The sequence below is a fragment of the Papaver somniferum genome, unplaced genomic scaffold, assembly GCF_003573695.1.
Source record: "Papaver somniferum cultivar HN1 unplaced genomic scaffold, ASM357369v1 unplaced-scaffold_132, whole genome shotgun sequence".
Lineage (NCBI taxonomy): Eukaryota > Viridiplantae > Streptophyta > Magnoliopsida > Ranunculales > Papaveraceae > Papaver > Papaver somniferum.
The window spans coordinates 1,839,960-1,864,799 of record NW_020622381.1 but is presented as its reverse complement, the minus strand read 5'-3'; the positions used below and the strand labels follow the sequence as shown (position 1 = coordinate 1,864,799).

The window sequence follows — 24,840 nt, the reverse complement described above, 5'->3', positions numbered from 1 at the left end:
TGAAACAATCTCAAGCGCTCGACTGCTCAAGAAAATCTAGTTTAAAAAAATATCTTTGGTGAAATCTAGTTTAAAAAAATATCTTTGGTGCTTTTCAACTTATATAGGCTTGGATGATTCTTAGAGCAACACTGAGACTTAGAAACGAAAATCATCTAGTCTAGCAAACTTGTCAAACCAAAAACAAGGAGAACGGAATCGTCATCAGAGACGAAGTGGTTTTGTCTCCAGATGAGTTGCACAACCTACTGATCATGTCCATTTTAAAACACATCTGCAAAAAGAAATCATCTAGTCTAGCAAACTTGTCAAACCAAAAACAAGGAGAACGGAATCGTCATCAGAGACGAAGTGGTTTTGTCTCCAGATGAGTTGCACAACCTACTGATCATGTCCATTTTAAAACACATCTGCAAAAAGATATACGACCACAGTGGGAGCCGAACCCACGACCTTTTGATCCGAAGCCAAACGCGCTTATCCACTGCGCTATGCGGTCCTGATGTACGACTAAGAGACAAAAATACATGATAATATAATAACGCAGCCACCAAGTATAGACAGAATATTATCGCAAATTAAAGTGGTTTGATTCTGGCCAGGATTATTGTCCGCGTGATAAAAGGAGTGCTACGAGTTGGTGTCGTAATCATCCACATTTAAAAGTTGGAGGGGAGCCAGCCATCCAAAATAATATTCCACCGAGGTCTCCACGCCCATTCGCCTTATATTTTTTAATTTTTAAATTTATTTTCCGATCCGGATTTTTATTACTAAAAAAGACCAAACCTTATTCAGTAAGCTCTCTTTTGGTGTTCCAATTTCTATTCCTACCTTTTCTAATTCTGAATACTATCTGATCAATGTAGTAGTAGTTAGTGGTCAAGATATTTATCTTCCTGTTTTGTCTCTTAATTCCGAACTAGTTTTCTTGCTTCTATTGATTTTTCCTTCTCTGGGATTAGGATTAGGGTATTACAATTGTTTGAGGAGTTCATCAGGTAATTTTAATGAATTTCTCTCCAGTTAATTATAATATGGAAATTTATTGATTAAATTCACTGTACACCTATTGAAAGTTAAATGTTTAGCAAAGAGGCAGTGTAATATAGTTTGAATTTGGAAAGTATAAACAAACTGTTTGATAAAATGCTTCAATGATAATTTTGCATATGAACTTACATACAACTGAGAAAATCCATGATGTAAGAAGAATGTTGAAATGTATTGTATAATTGTACTTTCTGGAAAGTTGAAACTTCCTCTTTGAGAGGCATACAATTTTACTAGAAGTTTATGCTTTGGGTCTAACAGTATATATATATATATATATATTTTTTTAAATCAACAGGTTATTATTTTCGCTTCTGCTGCAGTTCAAAATAAAAATGATAATGAAAATGCAGGGTGTTCAAGATTCTGTAACTCGTTTTCTTGGAAAACTCAAATTTCTATTCCGGAAGTTTGTGTTTGCTGTGCTCTCTGTGGGTCCGATTCCCACTCATATCGCTTTTATTATGGATGGAAACCGGAGGTTTGCCCGCAAACACAATTTGAAAGATGGGTCTGGTCACAGGGCAGGGTTCCTGGCTCTTATGTTGATGTTGCGGTATTGCTATGAGTTAGGGGTTAAGTATGTTACTGCATATGCCTTCAGCGTTGATAATTTCAACCGTGATCCTGAAGAAGTTAAGCACGTGATGGATCTGATGGTGGAGAAAATCGAAGAATTACTCAAGGAAGAGAGCATTGTCAATAGTTATGGGGTTAGGTTGCATTTCATTGGGAACTTGAAGCTCTTAAGTGAGACTGCTAGGGCAGCAGTTGAGAAAGCTATGGCATCCATGGCCAAGAATAGCAAAGTTGTATTACTGATATGCGTAGCATATTCTTCTACAGATGAGATTATGAACGCTGTCCAGGAATCTTATAACGAGAAGCTGCCTACATTACAAGACTTGAGTCCAAGTGGCTCGAACGATAATCAGATTAAAGTTGACCATAGTGAGAAAGCTCTGGGGTTTGCAGTTAAGTTGTCAGATATAGAGAGGCACATGTACATGTCTGTTAGCCCTGATCCTGACATTTTAGTTCGTACATCAGGTGCCAATCGTTTGAGCAATTTTCTTCTCTGGCAATCTACACACACGTATTTGTATTCTCCCGCGGCACTTTGGCCAGAGATCTCTTTATGGCACTTGATATGGATGGTCTTGAACTTCCAAAGAATCAAACATAATTTGGAGAAGAAAAGGAAGCAACTATAGGCGTAAGTTTGTTTGTCATTTTCTTTAGTTACTTCTGTGGTAGTTCAATTGACATTCTAGACTTCTCTACTTCAATTCTCCACCTCTCCTGAATGGAAGCTAGCTAGATAAGATCCATTTGGGGAATATTTGCAGTCATACCGGAGGGATACAAAGTAAAAAAGGATGGTTGCTTTGGTAGACCTTTTCCTTTCACCCTATTACATTTGTTAAATTGCTCCCCAATATCTATAAAGTGATATAGTGATGATAACAATTATACTACTCAATTTCTTCTTTAACTATGTAAGTTTCCGCGCCTACAGCTTCTTTTACAATGCTTCTGGGTTATTTAATGAAAGAGTGTTTCAAGTAATTTTGTTGCTACTTCTCATATAAAATCTCTCACAGCTTCGCAAAACTTGTTGTGAATAGCTCACTAACATATGCATGTTCTTAACATTTGGTGAGAGGCATGTTATCACTTTTACCCACCGTAAATGCTTGAATCAAGAACTTGTAGATCATTACTAAACTGTAGATCCGCTACCTAAGATGCTAGAGTTGATAAGTTGACTCAAAAATTTGGATGTAGTCTGTAGAGTAGTGAAGGTCTGTTAATCCTCTTAAAGGAAATGGCTGGTATTGTGGAGGCTATACTCAAGGGAGTTATGCGAGTTTCATGACCATTTTCGACTCATACCTGTACTAAGATGATGGGCAGTCAAGGTAGTACGACTCAGCCGAATCAACCAAGTGTTTGGTGACTGGTGCATCGGTAGCCATGACCCGTGATTAAGGAGACTCTCGGCAGCGATACAGAATGGGCAGAATCAAGCATTGATTCTTGTGAACACCACTGCTTTACAGGTGAGCATTGATTTTGGATCTTCCTACTGTAGCTTTCGTTTAAGGTACTTCATGTTTAGCTAAGTCGTGAAAATAATTACTCTGGTATTCGAAAGTACTAAAAATGAAGAAGATGCAATTTTGGCTGCTTCTGGAGCGGCATGTACAGTTGTTGCAGATAATGCGACAGAGGTCTCAAGGTATGTTAAAACATGGAGGAAGTCATTTGAGTTTCTCCACCTCAATCTCCAGGCGCTGCTTAGAATCTTCCTTTTATCTGAAGCAGGAGTTCCACCAATGCTAGTGAGGATGAAATGAGCTCAGGATCCACAGATTAAGAAAAAGATGCACAATTTGGAGGAATATTCATCCTGGATACCAGCTCTCTTTCTCAGTGGAGACAAAAATACTGCATTCAGTGTCTTGAGAACTTATTAGCACATGTTGAAGTTTTGGGGCCTATTTTGCATCAAAAGGGATTTGATTTTTGTCTTGCTCTTTTTGAGAGAAGTTCTAAGGCAATGGTACTCTACCTGATTTACTGAAGCTAGTATGTGCTTTAGCCTTTAGGTGCACATCAGAAATATACAGCCCAATTTGTGGGCCATGGTGGTGTGCAAAAACTTCTTGTTGTGCCTAGAGTTGCTCATATCTTTTCGGAACTTTCTTCATGCTTCTTTACAATCGGGTCTCTTCAAGTAAGGTATTAGGGCCTGGTTGTTGTATATTTGCTCAAAGTCACCAGTTCTACTTTTCTATAGTATTTGGATATTCTTGTAGGTGGTAATGGGACATGTTTGTGTTCTTCCTTCAGATGTAGTGCACCAAGTGGTTGAGTTAGCTCTACAACTCCTCGAATGCCCTCATGATCAAGCCAACAAAATTTTTGCCATATTTTTTTTGTTTTGCTAATGCACTTGTATTCAGAGCAATCCATGATTGGTTTGGTGCACTAGATGGGTTACAGAAATTTGTTGAACGTATTACATGCTGCTACATTAGTACGGGAAGGGAAGTAATTCTGGGGCTGTGGATTGTCTAGCCTGGGATCATCTCAGAATGACAATCACCTGCTGAGGTTTTGACTGCATCAGAGAAGCAGGTACTTTTCATACGTGCGTGGTACACGGTACCCCATAGTCGAAAATTAATCTTAAATGCTACTAGTACATAACCATAAAAATATGCATTGAGAAGTCACATTGAATAGGTTTTTGGTATAACTGTACTAAAACATAACCACAAAAATCTGTCCACAAATTTATGAACATGCCGTAGCTTGAAGGAGGCTGTTCCGTGATTCGTGAATCAACTTGCTGTAAACGCTTCAATTGGAAGTGTTTGTCTGTCCACAACAGAAAGTAGTTTGTAGGAAATAAATTAGAATATTTCCTTTTTCTTACTTAGGTATCAACACGTTTTAAACTTTTTACACATAACCCGCGATTAATTAGTACCTGCCAGTCTATGGTCATTATTTTACTTTTTGTAAATATGAAGGTATGACATGCAGAAACTCTTGAATAGGTAGCTCACACAGTTCAGTTTGTATGACTGTTAGGAACAACTGGTTGTTGGTTATGTACATATATATATGTGTGATTCTACATGATAGTTAAAAAGTAGAAATACATGACACTTCAAACGCTCATCTGCATTTTCCTCCCAAAATGCAATATCTTTTGTAGTTAGTTTAGAATCCTAACATTCTCCAACCCAATCAGAAAGAACTGATTTCCATCAAGAAAACAAAGTTCATGTAAGCTTTCTTTGATGCTTTTTTCTTTGTTTATAAAATTTGTTGCTGTGTATCAGGATATCTGCAGGTTTTGAAGGAACTAAAATATTCGAATCCCTATTCGATTTAGGTTAAATCATATATTCACTGAAAACTGATTTCAAATTTCTGTCAGTAAAGATGCAGTCATATAAGATGAAGTTAACTGGGTTCTTCGGAAACTTGTTTAGTTTTATCCGAAAGTTTATCTTCAGTGTGCTATCTGTGGGTCCAATCCCGACTCATATTTCGTTTATCATGGATGGAAACCGGAGGTATGCTCGGAAACATAGACTGAGTGAAGGTGCTGGCCATAGAGTTGGATTCTTTGCTCTGATGTCGATGTTGAAGTACTGTTATGAGTTAAAGGTGAAATATGTGAGTGTATTTGCTTTTGGTGCCGAAAATCTGAACAGAAGCCCTAAAGAAGTTCAGTATTTAATGGCTCTGATGGAAGAGAAAATTGGGGAGATACTCAAAGAAGAGAGCCTCATGAATAAATTAGGGATTAGAATACAGTTCATAGGAAACTTGAAGCTCTTAAAGGATACTACCAGGGCAGCAGCTGAGAGAGCAATGGCAGCCACAGCCAAAAACAAGAAATTTGTGGTACTGGTTTGCGCAGGATATTCATCCGTCACTGAGATCGTGAATGCTGTCCAAAAATCTTATGAAGACAAGAGGCGTAAGTTACAAAAACTGGATTCCAGTGGTACTGGTACTGATCAGAGTCGAGTTGATTCTGATGAGAGTGATCCCGAGTTTGAAATTTCATTACCAGATCTAGAGAGACATATGCACATGGCTGCATTCCCTGAACCTGACATTTTAGTCCGTACTTCAGGTGCAACACGACTTAGCAATTTCTTTCTGTGGCAATCTTCGCAAACATATCTGTATTCACCAGCGGCACTTTGGCCAGAGATCTCTTTATGGCACTTAATATGGATGGTCTTACACTTTCAGTGAGTTCGAGTTCCACATATTTTTGAGAAGAAAAAGAAGCAAGCAACTATAAATCATAATGGATCACATATTTCGGAGGAAAAATCAGCAACTTTAAATCTTAACGGATTGCATCATTATTAGACTTTTCCAACTGATTCTTGATCTCTTGCAGCAAAGTGGAACTGGACGGAGTTTCATGTGAAGTGGAGGTTTTCTTGGAAGGTGGAAGGGACATCGTTAAGTCATGATGCTAGAGGATCCTTGCAGCAGTAATAAGATTGTTTTTTCATTATTTATATTTATATTTCTATTTTACCGATGTTTTTAAAGTTTTGGTTGTCCAATCCGACTACTTCAGTCATGGAATGGTTACTCCAATTCATCTTCTGCTATGTAAGCTCCTTTGAAATGGCATTTACGCTGGTTTAATATTGTAAGAGTGTCGCAAATGCCTCCGTAGTATAGTGGTCAAGTTGTTGGACGACAATAGTCTTGTTGTCATTTCTCTAAACAACGTGATACGAAATTAGAGGTTCGAAGCCGGATCCCAATAACTTGTGCCCCCTGCATGGGTGTCTAAAGAAAGAAATGACTTAGAGCAAGTCTTATGGTAGAATCCAACCTATTCCAAGTGTGGAAAAATCATGGAATGTCAAGTCTAATGGCTTCTAAGTTGGGGTTTTCCACAGAAAATCCAAGCAAGGTTCCACCATTTCGTGGAAGGGTTCGTGGAATCCATCTGAACGCCAATAAGAATAGCGCTAAAAAAACGCTATTAAGAATGGCGTTTTTTTTTCCCGTAGATTTAGGATGAGTTGTTGAAATCTAACGGTTGAGAAAAAACGCTATTCTTAATAGCGTTTTTTTAGCGCTAAGCGTTTTCACTATTCCACCACTACACTTGCACTTCCATCCACGGTTCCAAATGCTGAGGTGGCGTGGAAGATGGAAGATGGAACTCTTCCACAATAAGACTTGCTCTTACAGTCTCGCTGCTTTCCTTAAATCATTTTTTTCCATTAGACATTCAAGTATTTAAATTTTACCAATCTCACTGACCAAATCTGGCAAAAAGATATTATGATGGAAGGGAACCTATTTTTTTTTGACTCAAAAGGCAATGTATAATTGAGTCTTCTCCTTTTATAGGAACGATAGGTGTCTCCTTTTATAGGAATCTATCATTCCTATAAAAGGAGAAGACTCAATTCAGTCGACATTTTGGCATGAAGTAACATGATTTAACCGAACTTCAACAAATGGAAAGAGCTATTCGACGACCAACGGCTGTGACAAATGTATACCTCACTAATCATTTATCTGTACAATGCTTGTTTACGAAAAGAATTTATCCGAACGTCCTTTAAAATGACTGTGTCCTCTCACTGCGAAGTGCGGAATAATTAAAACCAAAATAGTATTAAGTTGCGATGCTGCTACACTTTTCCCACTCCCTACCACCATTACATGGCATCATCTAGATCATTGATTTCATTAATTTTGATCTCACGGAGAAGCAGGGGTCTCATTATAATTTGCTTTGGCCAATAGCTATTCGACATGTAGGCGAGGGAAGAGAATGATGGATGGGTGTGGGGTCATCTAGCATTTTCGATTAAGCTGGGAGCCACAAAATTGATGCAGTTTGTTTACTTTGAAATTAACAACTCCATTTTTGAGGGTTTGGTTTTTTGTTCTTTAGGGATGACTCTGGAGACGGAAAGTAGGATGATTTTGACATAAAATTATGTGGTTAAAGGTTTTGTTCCCTTTCTCTCTGCTCGAAAGCAGGGAAAGTTGCAGCGTAGAAACTGCAATAAGGGATCGTACATTATATGATTTTGATACAAAATTCCGTGGTTAAAGGTATTGTTCCCTTTTTCTCTGCTCGAAAGCAGGAAAAGTTGCAGTGTAAAAACTGCAATATAAAATGTGTACATTATAGAGTAAATCATTGTTATGAATAACCTGTAAAGTTGTGGATAACCTGCAAAGTTATAAAGGAAGAAAGAAACATCGCGGAAAAGATTACCCGGTGCAAAGTTATAAATGAAGAAAGAAACGTTGTGAAAACGACAACACTATGCAAAGTTTAAAGATAATAGTAATTCAATCTCCTCCTGCTACACAAGACAAGACGAGTGTCAGAAATCCAAAAATCGTATGACATGATCTACTTATACAAATATATCCATAGCCGTCTTGATCAATATCATAACAAATATGCATTAATTACATACATATATATAAAAGGTTCTTTTAATACATATTAATTTCATCAAACCAAATATTCACATGCAAAGCTCATAAATATGTCTGGGTTTCCAAAACACCATAAAAAATGTCAACAAATGACCTTGAAAGACCTATGTTAAGATCTACACACATGGAATCTTCTAAATGTGTACCCAAACCAATATTCACATTTTCTTGATGTACGGTTGCATAGGGGTCTTCCACTTGCCGAACATGCAAGTAACAATCTTCACGATTATACATAAGAGTACTTGTACATTGGGGATCGCGGAGCGGAGTTGCCGCAACACCTCCATGTTTCCCATACGTACATGGAGTGTGTTCTTCTTGGAATTGTGTCGAACAATTACTATTAGGTGTCCCACCTGGGATAAAACCTGAGAAGAAGATCTCCCATAAAAATAATGTCTTCTAGTACGATCTCAAACAACTTTTTTAGATTCATTCATATACATGTGTTGCTCGAAACATAAGTTCAACAATTCCTCCTAAAAAAGGATAAAATAACAACAATAAAATACCAATGCATTTCACAACTAATAATAATACTTATAACTCTATTTCAAAATTTCGTTCAAAAATATAACGTACTTACCAGTCGGAAAGTAATAAGATCAAAATTATAGGCACAAGATATAGGCCTAGGCACATCCAAAGTTGTTAGTTCCCCATTAATGTACATAGGGAGAAACCACTCTACTTGTGGTAGTTGTGTCACTGGTTAGCCCCCAGGATCAACGTCATGTGACTAAGACATCATGTTTGGAGGTGGACATCTAGGTATGCGTCGCGGTTCACTTCTAAGCAAAACATATCACATCATGATTCCGTATGTGTATTATTTTCTTAGGTAGTAAAAATCCCATAATCTTCTGCTGCCACCATTCATCATAGTTTACCTGATCCACCAACCAGTAATGGTTTATGGGTACAACTGCTCCCGACTCAACTGATTCTAAGACCGGGGGGTCACATGGCATAGTTATTTGACCTGTTATATGCCGCACACATCTCTCATTAAGGTACATACTCAACCACTTACCTCTAAAATCATAGAATACAACTTTATTCTCCGACATTTCCTTTGCCTCCACTACCTCTTCAAAATTGCCACACTGATCATCTCTACGTGGTTGCTGTATCACCGATTCTTTGGTTCTCATGTCAAGTTGTTCCAATTGAACGCTTCTAGTTATCAACTTGACTTCGACCCACTCTATTCTCACTCTTAAACAATAAAATGGCAGGATAACAACATTAATTATTGATAATAGTTGCATCTAGTCTCAAAAGTCAAAAGTGGTTGACGATTGCCAAAATAGAAATAGTACCAATACTCTATAATCATCCACATCCCACCCGTTCCCGAACGCTTTGTAGAACTCCATTTTCTAAGGCAATCAAACAAATTTCCCAATGTAGCACTGCCCCAATCATTTTGGCCAAGATTATGCAAATGTTCCAACAATACTAACCATCCCTTATTTACTCTTGTTGTAGTGTTTCCTATCAAAAATGTACAAATACACCACAATAAAAAAATATTCTGGTCGATTATTGTTGGTTTTATTATTGATTATCTATCTTGAGGAGCTACTTTTTTTTGTTCCTTTTTTATTATTCAGAAGTTTTAAAATCTTCCCTGACAGTTTTTATTAATTACTAACTTCCCAATTCTACGTATATACTTTCTTGATGGGTGAGAGACTGTACATCTAATACTTTTGACAAACTTGGTTACCATTGATAACGTACTCGCCTTTGCTTGTCATGAACTTAAGTTTCTGGTGATAATTGGACGGTACAACCTACATCATACGAAATATCTTTGCAAAATCATATTTTATGGTGGTGACTTGGTGTTGAGAACTAGGAATGTCACATTTGTATTTATTGAGTGTTAGAGCATTGCTCGGTTGAACCCATCAAGCGTTGTATGTCAAGTTTGGTTGTCCTATTTTAGTGAACCAAAACTCATTTAAAGAGTCGCTTGATAATTTCCAAGAGTCAACTTCGTATAGGTTAGCTAGAAATTTATTAGGATATGAGACTTACAAGTATTACTCGAAGACTTGAAGAATGCGAAAAAGTAAAGAGCTACATCGACGACATCATCCTTCCTCTTGAGGTTAGTAATATTTTGACTTGAACTGTTTCGTTCCTAACGTATCTTTCAAGTCGTGTTATATTTAAAACATAACTGCGAAGCTGTGAATGATTATACTCTTGTTAGATGTAGTATTAAGGAATTATAATACGAAGTATAACGCCTATCTTTTGAACTTCGTATATAAGACATCGACATAATCGTATAAATGCTATTGTGATTGTGTATGGGTATGGGTGAAGATTTCGTCCTAGGAAACAATGTTTTACATTCATATAAAGGAAGTACAATTCATAAACTTGTTTTGTGAATCGAAAGGGAAATCGCTAGGCTTATTGGTATTGTTATTCATTGCAAATCTTTGGATTACCAATATGTGTGTTTAGTATAACCACTCATAACTTGTTTATGTATCTTGGTAAACCTATTCACAATACCTGACTTATGTATCGATATGACTTTTATTAGTGAAACCAATCTTAAGTAATCACCTGAGATGGTATGATCGATACTTGTAATTGGTGGGACTAATCCTAGTCATTGGGTAACCGATCCTAGTACTTGGTGGGACTAATCACAATATGTGTAATCGATCCTTGTAGTAGGTTAACAAGTTTTAGTAATTGGTGTAACCGATCCTATAACTTGTGAAACCAATCACAAGTAATACCATGAGATAGTGGTAACCGATCCTGGTACTTAGTTAGCCATTTTATGGAAACTAGTGTAACCGATCCTAGTAGCCACTTGGAGGTAGAACCGAACTTTGTGTTTGGTAGAACCGTTAAACCCATGAATGGTGATTGAATGTTTTTCATCAATCACATAGTTCTTGGAAATAAGATGAACGAATTCTAAACTCGTTGGGAAGTGTAGCGAATCGGTTCCAATATTGTAAATATGAAAACGGATTTATAAAGTAAAGATGTCGACATACTTTGAACATGCGCAGTAATTCTTATCTATTATTGTTCAAAGATATTCCTTAATAACTAAAGGAGAATCTCGGATCGAAATAAATTGAGAATCTTTTAATTAAGATTTTTAATTTTATATGCTTTTAATTTCCAGCAATTAAATGCATATCTTTAGAAAATAAAAATTGGTAATGTGCATTTACTAATTGGAGATTTTCTACTGAGATTTCGGTCAATATTTGGACAGAGCATTTCCAGGAATTATGAAAACCGATTTTGGCTTTATTCCATATCTTTGAGAATATTCGGTTTTGGAAATTCCTTGGTATCTAAACTTCCTTGGTCTATAAATATTGAAGTTTGCATTTCGAGCAAAATAATCCTCAGAGCCAACAAAACTACCTAGTTGTGTTGTTACTGGTGGAGCCCTCTATTCAGAGGGGAAAGTACCCTAATTAGGCGAAATCTCTTACGACCGCTCGTTTTAAAGACTTCTTTGGAATTGAGAAGCTCTACGAGTACCGTTGGTGGGAAACTAGATAATTGCAGTTTATTATTAGTTTTCGATTGATTTGATTGACTAACGGTTGTTGAACTCTGATTGCACCTAGTTTGTTTATGCTTGAGAATCTTCTCTTCTGATATAAAATTCACTCAAACTAGATCAAAGTATCGACGGGGATCTTTAGAATGTTTGTAGATCTAAAGACGTCTTGTGACAATCCATCGTTAATAGACTCCGTTCTGTGTGTGATTTCCGGTAATTGTTCCAGACAATCATGCTGATGTGCATCATAAGGAAATCCTTAGAATGAGAAAATCTTATGAAAATCTCATTGATAGAATTAAGAGAGATTTATCCATCTCTGAAAATTCTCACGTCAGTACAGTTTCTCCTAATGATCATATTGTTAAATCAAGAAAGGATCACCGTCTTGGAAGAAAATATCTTGGGAAAAAATTCCCAAAGAGAAACATGAATTATGTTTCTGATACTCGTTGTAAGATAGAAAACACTTACTCCAATACAACTTAGTTGTATTGAGAATGTGCAAACTCATCCTTTTTGTGCCCATAACTTTGGATGGAAAAACACATAAAACTAGAGCACAACTTTTGTGTCTGTTTATCAGAAAAATCTGTGTCAATTTATGGATAGCTGCGAATCCATGTCTGTATAAAATATTGTTCATGTTTAACATGATCTTCCAAAAAATAGGTTTTATTTGAAATTTTCGAATTTTAATAAACCTTCCAGCATGAGAAGTTCGGATAATGGAAACAAAATATATTATGTATATATTTTCGGTATTCCTCAAGCGTCCAGGTCCGAAAATTTGTTTCTTATTAAAGGAAACAATCACTTACTTGTATTAAGAAACCCTGATTAATCCCTAAATAACCGAGCATGCCTCCAATAACTCACAGTGTCACAAAGGCTAATAAGGAGGAAGCTCAAAATGTAAAGGATTGTCAAGGAATCGATACAGAAAGGAAGAATAAAAACATATCAAAAATCATGTCTGATTATGATTCGGATAGTTCGAATGGATCTCAAGATGAGTCATGTTTGTTGGCTTACAACTTTCAAGATCCAACCGAAACCAAGTGGACTCGTTCTGATAGTATGACTCACTATATCCAAGGTTTTGAAGATCTGAAAACCAATCTCATAATGATAGTTCAACATCAAGATTGGCTCAAAGAAAGAATTGATGAAACAAGAAGTGTTCTTGGTGAACTCAAGGTTCTAATTAAAGAACTTGAAAAACAGGAAGTGGTTGCAGACAAGTCTCTTGAGACATGCTTCAAAAGTTTGAGTACTGAGGAAACCTCAGCAAACAACAAGAGCACCACTAGAGATTAAGTTACATAATGTAAGACTTAATCCAGGAAAATAGACATCAGTTTTTGATTTCTTTCAATAATTGTATAAGGTCTATTTTGAATAAAACTATCTTATGGATAAAATTATTATTTTATATTTTTCTTGTGATAGTTTTTCGATTACATAGCATGTGCTTGAATGCTTTATATTATTACTATGTGTTTATGGGATGTTTGATTTCGGTTTACATAACCTTAATATTCGATCTCATATTGTGTGAACCCTTATGGTTTGGGTGACTTTTTGATTTAGCGGGATTGAGTTCTAGCCCATGTTTGTAGGCTTTATCAAAGGATCATAAGGGGTTCCGATTGAAACTCATGTATGAAAAAGTCACAATATGTTGAATCGTTTTTGGTTTAGCATAAAAGCATGTGTGTTTCGGGTTTTCAACTTTTGCATCGCATTAGTTAAATCGGATTTTCAACCTTTCTCTGGTAAAGGTTGCCTTTTGTTGTTGTCCTTTTGTCTTGCGAGAGGATGACAACACAATGGGGGAGAGTTCTATGTGAACTTGCGCTTAATGATATATCTTTCTGGGGTGAAGAGGACGCGGAACTTGAGGTAACAAATTTGTTAGTTAATCGTTTTCCTGTTTAAGAAAAGCCTGATTTTATTACATTTTGCTTTTTCTTAACAAAATTTCGGTACAATTGATGTTTATTCCATTATTTGTATATGGATGTGTGTAATTCAATTGTTTCCAGTTGAGAAAAACTATTGTTATCTTGCTTTATTGTTTGGTATGAATTGTTTAGGCTTAACGAAATTTCAGTGCATCTGCGGTACTTTAATGTCTATGTTTGTTTCAATTGCTTCCGGTTAAGATAAATAATTATGCAAGTTGATTAATTTGGTTTGTATGAATTGTTTATGGCTTAAAAAAAAAGTTTTCGGATCATTTGTTTAGTCCAATTCAATTCCGGTTAAGAGAAACTAAGTTAATTATGATCTTAGTTATACTTATCAAAGTGGAGGATTCGGTTATTCAAGTCTAACCGAATGCCTTAACAAGAAATACTAGTTAACTAACCTAGTACTTGTCTTGTTTAAAGTGAAAGGTCTAAGTTATTGTTCGAATAATTAGAACCTGATGAGAAAAATAGATTTAATTCTGATTTTTATTTTGGTCTTATCAAACAAGCGATTGTATTTGTACAGTCGGTTTAGCAAAAGAACTAATGTGCTTAGTCAATTTTTAATTTGGTAAACTATTAGGGAAAATTGCTTCAGGCAATTGTTTCCTTGATAACATATCAAAATAAAATTACTTTGTAGTTTCGGTTTTGATATTGTTTATCTAAAATGGTATGTGAAACCTTCGTTCTTAACTCTTATAGGTTATGCAAGTCTTTTAGATTTGTAAGATCCCTTCGGTTTGTCCTTTATTTGCTCGTACCTTTGTCATTTTGTGACAAAAAGGGGAAGAAATATATGGAGTAAACAAGTGATGTGATTCACCAAGGAAAAGGACAATGGTGCTAAAACGTTATATCTAACGAAAGAGTAAAGCATTGACTAAGGGGGAGAAACATATCATATGATGATTTGTAGTTATATGGACTACAAGAGGAAATAACAAAGATGTGTGGATTGAAAATCTACCTATCTCACCTTTAGGGGGAGTATTAGCTTTGTTATTATAACGTCAACAACGACATTTATGGATTGAATATATGCAGGTTATTGTGTTGTTGAAACTTGGAATCAAACATATGTATAATGAATTCTTGTAATTTTTTTATCCATATGATGTAAGAGTTTTGTCACTAAAATTGAAAAAGGGGGAGATTGTTAGATCATTGCTCGGTTGAACCCACCAAGCGTTGGTATGTCAAGTTTGGTTGTCATATTTTGGTGAACCAAAACTCATTTAAAGAGTCGCCTGATTATTTGCTAGAGTCAACTTCGTATAGGTTAGATAAAAAGTTATTAGGATATGAGACTTACAAGTATTACTCGAAGACTTGAAGAATGCGAAGAAGTAAAGAGCTACATCGAAGACATCATCCTTCCTCTTGAGGTTGGTAATATTTTGATTTGAACTGTTTCATTACTAACGTATCTTTCAAGTCGTGCTATATTGAAAACATAACTGCGAATCTGTGAATGATTATACTCTAGTTAGACGTAGTATTAAGGAATTATAATACGAAGTATAACGCCTATCTTTTGAACTTCATATATAAGACATCGACATAATCATATGAATGCTATTGTGATTATGTATGGGTATGGGTGAATATTTCGTCCTAGGAAACAATGTTTTACATTCTTTTAAAGGAAGTACAATTCATAAACTTGTTTTGTGAATCGAAATGGAAATCACCGGGCTTATTGGTATGGTCATTCATTGCAAATCTTTGGATTACCAATATGTGTGTTTAGTATAACCGCTCATAACTTGTTTATGTATCTTGGTAAAACTATTCACAATGCCTGACTTATGTATCAGTATGACTTTTATTAGTGAAACCAACCTTAAGTAATCGCCTGAGATGGTATGATCGATATTTGTAATTGGTGTGGCCAGTCCTAGTCATTGGGTAACCGATCCTAGTACTTGATGGAACTAATCACAATATGTGTAATCGATCCTTGTAGCAGGTTAATAAGTTTTAGTAATTGGTGTAACCGATCCTATAACTTGTGCAACTAATCACAAGTAATACCATGAGATAGTTGTAACCGATCCCGGTACTTAGTTATCCATTTTATGGAAACTAGTGTAACCGATCCTAGTAGCCACTTGGAGGTAGAACCGAACTTTGTGTTTGGCAGAACCGAACTTTGTGTTTGGCAGAACCGTTAAACCCATGAATGGTGATTGAATGTTTTTGATCAATCACATAGCTCTTGGAAATCAAATGAACCAATTCTAAACTCGTTTGGAAGTGTGGAAAATCGGTTCCAAGATTGTAAATATGAAAAAAGATTTCCAAAGTAAAGATGTCGACATACTTTGAACATGCGCAGTAATTCTTATGTATTATTGTTCAAAGATATTCCTTAATAACTAAAGGAGAATCCCGGATCGAAATAAATTGAGAATCTTTTAATTAAGATTTTTAATTTTATATGCTTTTAATTTCCAGCAATTAAATGCATATCTTTAGAAAATAAAAATTTGTAATGTGCATTCACTAATTGGAGATTTTCTACTGAGATTTCGACCAATATTTGGACAGAACATATCCAGGAATTATGAAAATCGATTTTGGATTTATTGCATATTGTAAAGACCCTCAAGCTCGTCAACGCTATTAGACTAGTCAAGAGACGTATTAGACAATAATATCCCGATTAGTTTAACACGAACGTTAATTAATATGAACTAATCTAACAACGATCTAGATACGAAACTAGTACCATTGAGTAGATCTCGAAAATTTACGCGGAATGGACTACTCGAACGTGTCATTCGGACGTTGGACAAAGAAGATATCATCATATTGATTTGAAGGGCAAAAGAGTGTTTTTGCAAATAGGCCGACTTGGACTTCCCTTAGCGAAGCGAGTGGGTGAAATAGTATTGTCCTTGGTCTTATCTAGACCCATTTGAGAAGATAAACTCGATCTCATTTATTTCTCGTTTCTTCTCGTTTCTTCTCTTTCTTCTTCCCTGTTTCCTGCTGCCGACGATTGAGAGTAAGGTTTGGGGATTCGGTTGAGAGATTTAATTGTTGAGGGAGAGCAGTTTAACTATAAGGTGTTGATGATGTTGATGTTATTGAGCTTGGGAAAAGAAGGCGTTGAGACTGTTAGAATTGAAATTGGGGTATTGAAAATGAATTCGAGTTCTTAGTTGAATTGTTGGGTTAATCGGGTTGTTGTCAGATGAAGAATGATCGGGTCGAAGTTTAATTGAAGTTCTGAAGTTATCTGGGAATGATGTGAAGAAATTAGAGTTTCATAGAAATAACTCAGAGAAGCTATAAAAGATGAAATTGAGGATGAAGAAGATGATGATTGAGAAAATAGAAGATGGGTTTGTTATTAATTGAAGAATAGCTATATGTATTGAGTTTAATACCTGTTTCCGTCGGATTTTGATTTGGGAGTTAGGGTTCTTATTTTGATTGAAGTATTTTTTAGAAGTTGAATTCGATTAAGGGTGAACAAGGAGAAGTTAGAAGATGGGTTTTGTTGTTATTCGATGATTGATGGAAGCTGTGGTAGTTTGATGATTGAATCAGTGAATTAGAGTTTGTAAAGAAAAGTCAGTGAAGATGAATCTGAAGGTTTGGAAGATGGAGAGGATGGTCTAGGGGATTCATTATAATGGGTTAGATAGGGTTTAAGGGATAAGGTTGTAGAACAGCATGAAAGCAGCAGTTAGAGTTTGAGGTTGTGAATTAGAAGTTCAATTTGAGGATGACGATGAGATTGAGATCAGGAAATGAAGAGTAGAGCAGAGCAATTAAGGGTGATGTTGTTGTTGTAGATGTTGTTGCTAACAGATGAGATTGAGGAAAAAGGTAATCAAGGTTTATTTGCTTAAGTTCATCTAATTTGGTTTAAATGATGATATCTGGAATGGCTATTGAATGAATGTTGGTTATAATTGGAGTGTTTTGAATTGGTTGTAATTGAGTTGATTTGAGGAAGATGGTTTGTGAAGCAGTTGGGTTTTGGTTCATATGATGGAGATATTATGCTTTAAGTGTAATTGTTAGAGTTCTTAAAATGCTTTCTTGTGGCTGTGTGTTAAGGAATACAAGTTTCGCTGGAGGTTGAGTATGGCTTAGAGATTGTAAGGTTTGAATTACAATTGCAGGACTAGTAATATTAATGGTGCTGATGCAGGGTGAATGTAATTGTGTAAGTGGTGATGGTGTTACAGTTCATGGAGTTGCAGCCTCATTGAAATGGGTGTATGAACTAAGAGGTGCAAGGATAATGAAATTGGCAGGGTAATGAGGTGGTGGTAACTAGAACAAGGGTTGTTGTGCAGTTAAAGTGATTTATGGATAATCTGTGTATCAAAATGAAAATATAAATTAGAGACTGGTGGAGATTGAATTAGAATTGGTTTGGGTGTGTGTGTTTGTGGTTTAATGAGTAGTTTGACAGTTCAGTTAAGAGAGTGAACTGAATTTAGAATAAGCTGAGTTAATGGTGGTTATGAAAAGAAGATGAATCCGAGATGTGTTGTAATTCAGTGTTTGTTAGAATTGAGTATAGAATGGATGTGTATGAGTTTTGTAGATGACCTGCAGTTAGTGGATTGAACTATAAGGTGCCTGATCCAGCAAAAGGAGATTATGTGGTTGAGGCTTTGGGATGAGGGTAGAGAATGAGATAAAGTTGATTGTAATGCTGTTCTAGCAATGTACTCTGTGAAAGCCTGCGACCGCAGATTAAGGTAATAGATTTTGTATTTGATATTGAATTGTGAAGTTGCTTTTAAATGAATGATTTGATGTTTGTGTTTTAGTCTGGTAGAATAGAAGTGAAGTTGAAATAGAGGGTTTGCTTGTTAGTCATCCATGTCAGTTCAGCTGACTTATTTCTGACCAAGTTGTATCGGTGTTGATTCACCGAGTTTATCTTTCTTGACCGACTTGACTCAGTTGGCCGATTTAGACCATTGACCCTGGACTCTGACCTGACGCTAACCGTTAGTTGACATGTTAGTGACTGTTAATGGACCAGATAGACCAGGCCTTAGTTTAATGGGTTGGCTTAGTTGTTTTGGGCTTTATGTCAAAATTCTCAATTAGTGTTATTGGACCCTTATGGTCCGAATTAGACTTTGACTTCTTCTACAGAGTTGTAGACATTCATAAGACTGAGCTAATAAACTATAGAATCAACATAATTGTGTTTGTAGGATCAGAATCTCGCAGCAATAATATTTCAGCGAAATTATCAACAACACAACAGCGTCGCAGAACAACTTTAGAAACGATATAATAAACGACGTCAGCTAAAATCATGAGAAAGATGTGATGATCCTGCAAAAATTAGAGAGTTTGCGAGATTAACATTTGTAAGGTTGCGAGAATGTCGCAAGCCATATCCGAAAATAAAGGACAGATTAGCTGTCATCCACTATGTATTTCCCTATAAATAGTCGTTCAACTGTGAGGAAAGAGAGAGATCTTTTTCTGGGTGAGAAACAAGTAAATAGGAGAGAGAAAATCTAGAGCAAGGATTATTCTTGATTCCTTTATCTTTCCTTGTAAGATTGTTCAAAGATTCATCAATAAAATTAAGATTGTTAATCTAAAATGAGCTGAATGTTAGTGAAATCATATGAGGGGTGTAGTGTAGGACTTCCTGCAACTACATAATGGCGCTAGAAACAGGGACATGCTGAAGATCGAAAGTTAAAGATTGTTGTTGAGATTGTTCAAATCAAGAAAGTGATTAAATAAATCAGTGGACCAGTTAAAAGAAAAATGATTAGAGTCAATGAAGATAAAAAAGGATTGGAGTGTAATATGATAACAAAAACAATGGTTAATGGATTCCATGAAAACATCAAAGGAAGAATACATAAACGAAATTTTGAAGGAAGGAAGGTTATGGCGGTAGAAAAGACATCACCCTTGAAAGATTGGGAAAAACAAAAAATCACATTCATGGCGGCAAAAATACAAAAAGAAAATTTGAACCACACATCTCCATTGGTTATTACAGTACCTATTACGCGAAAAGAGAAGGAGACAACAACAAAATCCACGGGAGAATAGATATTGAACAGAACTTTAATCGATACAGGAAGTTCAGTGGATATAATATTCTATCATGCATTCAGGGGAATGAGATTTAAAGATGAAGAAATGTCCAATTCAACATATTTTGTTCATGGCTTTGGAAAATCCACAACAAAACCTAAAGGAGAAATAGTGGTACGAATTCCACTAGGAGAGATCGAAACACATGTAACACTATGCGTGGTGGATATGGAATCGCCATATAATATTTTGCTATGAAGACCACGGATACATGCGATAAAAGCTGTAGTATCAACGTTGCATCAATGTATTAAATTCCCCACACCAAATGGAATAGGAGAAATCAGAGGAGATGTTGATAATGCGAAATTATGTCATCAAATTGAAGTAAAGCATTATGAAGGACAAGCAAAAAGGAAACAATTTCGCAGAAAATTGACAAAGGAAACAAAGAAAGAAGAAGAATTTAGAGTATATGTGATAAGAGCAAAAGAAGGCAGGGGAATACCCAACGAAATTTCGGAAGAAGGAGAATGACCTGTGAAAACAATAAAAGAACCAACACCAATGGGAGAATCCGAGTCCAGTTACACTTCCGCAGAACCAATAAAAGAAGTAAACGTTGGGACTATGGAAGAACCTCTAATATTGAGAATTGGAACCAAGATGGATGTAGAAGAAGAAGAAAGAACTGTTAACCTTTTGCGAGAATATAAAGATGTTTTCGCAGGAAGCATGGATGAGATACCGGGAATAGATCCATCAACTTGCATGCCACAAGTTGGAGATTAACAAAAATGTGAGACCATTTAAACAGAGAATAAGAAAAATTGCAACAACTTACCATTCCCAAATAGAAGAAGAACTACAGAAAATGCTTGATGCGGGAATCATAAGAGAAGCTAAATACCCAGAATGGATAGCGAATAAGGTCAGTGTCCCAAAGAAAAACAAAGGAATCAGGATTTGCATAGATTTCACTGATTTAAACAAAGCTTGTCCTAAAGATAGTTTTCCGTTACCAGATATTCCTCAAATGGTGGAATCCGCAGCGGGAAATGATAGGGTATCGTCTTTAGATGGGTACAAAGGGTATAACCAAATCCCTCTCGCTTAAGAAGATCAAGAACATACTGCTTTCTTCGCTCCTAGAGGTTTATATTGTTACACGAAAATGCCATTTGGTCTGCGAAATGCGGGAGCGACATACCAAAAAATGGTAGAGAAGGTGTTCGCAAAATGGATACACAAAACATTAGAAGTATACGTGGACGACATGTTAGTAAAGAGTAAAGAAGCCAAAGACTATGTACAGGACCTGAGGGAGATTTTTGAACAAATGCGGCGGTACAACATTAAATTGAATCATGAGAAATGTACTATTGGAGTTGCATCCGGAAATTTTTTAGGCTACATTGTATCAAAAGAAGGAATACAGGTTGATCCAGAAAAAGTGCAAGCAGTTCGTGACATGCCAACACCAGCAACAATAAAAGATGTACAGAAGTTGAATGGGCTTCTAGCTTCGCTAGGGAGATTCATTTCGCGATCATCAGACAAATGCAAATATTTTTTCGATATACTCAAGAAGGGTACGAAATTCAAATGGACGATGATTGCGAAAAGGCTTTTCAAGGAATCAAAGAACATCTTATGAATACAACCATTTTACAAAAAGCAGAATCAGGAGAAGAATTATTGATCTATCTTGCGACGACGTCGCATGCATTAAGTGTTGTGTTATTGCGAATAGACGCAGGAGTGGGGAAACCCATTTATTACATTAGAAAAACTTTTAATACTGCCGAGAAGAATTACTCAAAGATTGAGAAGTTGATCTTAGCATTAGTTTATGCATCATTTAAGCTCCGCATATATTTTCAAGTGCACAAGAAAAAGATATTAACAAAAGTACCAATTGAATCAGTGATGAAGAATTTTAAAAGATCAGAAAGAGTGGAGAGATGGAATGCACAAGTAGGCCACTTTGATATTAAATATGAAATTTTGTCTTCCCCAAAATCACAAGTTGTTGCAGATTTTTTGCCAGAATTTCCTTTAGAAGAAGATGAAGCGGTAGAAGAAATGATGGATATAGAAGAAGAACACGGAGATCCAAAAGATTTATTAACAGAACCAAATAGATGAGAGATATTGGTAGATGGATCATCAAATGGAGTTGGAATTGTTTTAATTTCGCCAGAAGGAATAAAGATGGCTTTTTCATTCAGATTGGAATTCGCATCCACTAATAATATGAAGCTGTGATACATGCCTTAAAATTCGCAATAGAAATGAAACTAGAAAATGCCAGGATCACTAGTGATTCGCAGCTAGTTATTCGCCAAATAAAGGGAGAGTATACTACAAATGAACCATCCTTGAAGAAATACAAGAAGCTCGTTGAAGAATTGTAAGCGAAAATCCCAAAAATAAAATGGAGGCACATTTCAAGGAAGGATAACAGACTCGCAGACACTTTTGCTTTCATCTCAAGCATGATGACAGATCCAACTGCGAGATGCTTAAAAATACAAACACTTCTGTCACCATCAATCAATAAAGAAGAAGAAGAAGTGGACGTGATGATAACAAACAATGAAGAAGAAGAACAAACGAACAATATCGCAGACTGGAGAATGGAACTTCATGCATATTTGGCGTTAGGAGAAACACCAAGAAATAGATTGGAAACACACAAGTTAAAAAGCCGTGCAACGAATTATGAATTAAAAGATGGGCTGCTATACCGAAAATCCTTTAATGGACCATCACTCAGATGTTTGACACGAGAGGAAGGAGAAAAAGTGCTAAAAATGTTACACAATGGGGATGCTGGCAATCATAGCGGGGGAAGATCTTTGGCACATAGAGCAAAAATGCAAGGCTATTACTGGCCATACATGCACGAAATGCAAAACAAATATCAAGACGTTGCGAAGATTGTCAGCGACAGGGAAAGAAAATACATGCACCTGGAGCACCATTATCATCTTCAACCAGTGTGTGGCGTTTTGGGAAGTGGGGTTTAGATATTGTGGGGCCATTTTTACCAGGTTCTGGAAAAAGAAGATACTTAATAGTCGCAACAGATTATTTCACAAAATGGACAGAAGTGAAGGCAGTACAGCATATTCACGACAAAGATATCTTTACATTCATATTCGAAAATATCATTTGCAGATTTGGAATTTCTGCGCAATTGGTATCTGATAATGGGAAACAGTTTGAAGGACAAAACATAGAAATGTTACTCAATGCATTTAAAATAAAATGTTGAAAGTCTACTCCTTTGTATCCACAAGCTAATGGACAGGTAGAAGCAACAAACAAAACAATCGCAGATATATTAAAGAAGAAATTAGAAGGACATCACATAGCATGGTGCGAACAAGTACATAATGCAATATGGGCTTATAATACAACTAGAAGAGAAGCTACTGGAATGTCACCTTTTTTTTAACATACCGAGTTGAAGCGGTGTTACCAACAGAAGTTGTTATTCCGACAACAAAAAGAGAAGCTTGGGAGAAAAATCTTAGTGCGGGTTTGATCTTAAACAAACTTGATGAATTAGAAGAAAGAGGAGAAAAAGATTTACAACATATGGAGAATTATCATCGAAGATTAGCCCAAGAATATAATAAACGTGTCAAAGTACGCGAATTCCAGCCAGGAGATTTAGTTCTGCGAGAGACACCAATATATCAGCGAGAAAATGGTGGAAAATTAGAGAAAAAATGGGATGAACCTTACATCATTAAGGAGATAGTTGGAACAGGAGCTTATAGATTAATGGATCCAGAAGGTAGAGATGTTGGTCATAGACTTGACAGACCATGGAACAGGTTGTACTTAAAAAGATATTATCAATAAGAAGCTTTGAGAAGTTATGGATTCTGAAAGAATAATCGCAAGATTATTCATATCAAAACAAGATCATGATGTGTGAAATTTTCGCAGAGATAATCACAGAACAATGACATAAAAGAAAGGGGCGAACCTTTATGGCGTACACCCTAGTTCGCGAATAAAATTTCACAAGAGGCAAATGTAAGACCTAAAATACGTCATATTAGGGGGTACGTGTTGCATGGCTCAGGGAAAGGCTACACCGCCACCGGAACCTGAGTCATGGAGATTTGGGGTCAATAAAGCCCATCCGGGAGAGGCACCTTGGATTCTCAGCTTAAGCATATGACTTGGGTTGGGAGAATAAGGTAATAAGGACTCTCCCAAGGAGTGCATATCTGATCAAGGCCCGAGGTACACGGTTGAGTCAAGAGTGCCAGGGGCGGTTGAAGCGTACCTTGCCATTCTTGACAAGTCTTGGCTTATACTGCACTCGGCCTGAAGAAAACCCCACTTAGGGTGCAGTCTCGTAACCATAAGCCTTATAGGTAAAAGGGATAAGAGGCTGCGAAAACAACTGGTTGTTGTTAAGACTGGATGGGAGGAGCTAACCTTGTATGGTATAAGTACGCCTCCTTGAAGGGGCAACCATGGGGGAGATAAGGCCGGCACCCTCCATTAGGGAGCTGATAAGTGTCTTAAGACGCAAATGTCATGAGGCTTTCTATTCGCAAGGGTATTAAGGCTTGTCATATTTGTGCAACAATCCTGAAGAGGCAATAATACAAAAGAAAAAGATAAGACGAGATCAATGGGTTTTCGCATGAAAGTGTGAAGGCGTCCTGCGATTTCGTCGCAAGACGGCAATGTCATGGGGCTTTATTTTCGAAAGAACATTTAGGCCTGTCATATTGTCGCAACATTCCTGAAGAGGCCATAATACAAAAGAAAAAGTTAAGGCAAGATCAATGGGTTTTTGCATGAAAATGCAAGGACGTCCTGCGATTTTGTCGCAATGATAAGAGGTGGCATAATAAGACCTTTAATTAGGAAGGAAAAATAAGACCACATGATAAAATAAAATATTCGTAAGTATTCATAACAGATTATTTTTCGCAAGAAAGATAATGAGAGGCAAGTATGGGAATCAATAAAAGAAAGCATTATCTTTCTCACCAGCAAAATACAAGGGAAAATTGATTCCAAAGTTGGTTGAAATTATTCGCAAAAAGTAATAACGATAAGACAAGAAAGCTCATGCTTCATATTAATTCCAGTAGGAAGATAATAGACGTTCTTCGCCAATGTTCTCATTAT

The 24,840-nt window shown here is 36.3% G+C and overlaps 2 protein-coding genes and 1 non-coding gene across 5 annotated transcripts; 2 read left to right on the top strand and 1 right to left on the bottom strand.

The window, feature by feature from the left end:
• Window positions 1-425: 425 nt before the first annotated feature.
• On the bottom strand, window positions 426-499 carry TRNAR-UCG. The gene has a single exon. It is a non-coding gene; the product is annotated as a tRNA-Arg (tRNA).
• A 173-nt stretch (window positions 500-672) lies between these two features.
• Window positions 673-2,531, top strand: LOC113333127 (dehydrodolichyl diphosphate synthase 6-like). Of its 3 annotated transcripts, none has more exons than XM_026579623.1 (2): window positions 673-706; window positions 1,407-2,531. In XM_026579623.1, exon 2 carries the CDS (start codon window positions 1,518-1,520, stop codon window positions 2,265-2,267), a length of 750 nt encoding a protein of 249 aa, XP_026435408.1. In that variant the 5' UTR covers window positions 673-706; window positions 1,407-1,517; the 3' UTR covers window positions 2,268-2,531. The 3 variants fall into 3 exon arrangements, with proteins under 3 accessions (XP_026435408.1, XP_026435407.1, XP_026435406.1); XM_026579622.1 differs by lacking the exon at window positions 673-706 and adding an exon at window positions 713-1,001; XM_026579621.1 differs by lacking the exon at window positions 673-706 and adding an exon at window positions 713-1,001 and having other exon boundaries at window positions 1,352-2,531.
• A 115-nt stretch (window positions 2,532-2,646) lies between these two features.
• LOC113333128 (dehydrodolichyl diphosphate synthase 6-like) lies at window positions 2,647-6,259 on the top strand. The gene has a single exon (XM_026579625.1). The coding sequence runs from the start codon at window positions 5,014-5,016 to the stop codon at window positions 5,839-5,841; it is 828 nt and encodes a 275-aa protein (XP_026435410.1). The 5' UTR covers window positions 2,647-5,013; the 3' UTR covers window positions 5,842-6,259.
• The last annotated feature ends 18,581 nt before the right edge of the window (window positions 6,260-24,840 follow it).

What these genes read in the sequence shown, in the direction of transcription:
- LOC113333127 (XM_026579621.1), top strand. Translation starts at nt 1,389, where the DNA reads ATGATAATGAAAATGCAGGGTGTTCAAGATTCTGTAACTCGTTTTCTT.
- LOC113333128 (XM_026579625.1), top strand. Translation starts at nt 5,014, where the DNA reads ATGCAGTCATATAAGATGAAGTTAACTGGGTTCTTCGGAAACTTGTTT.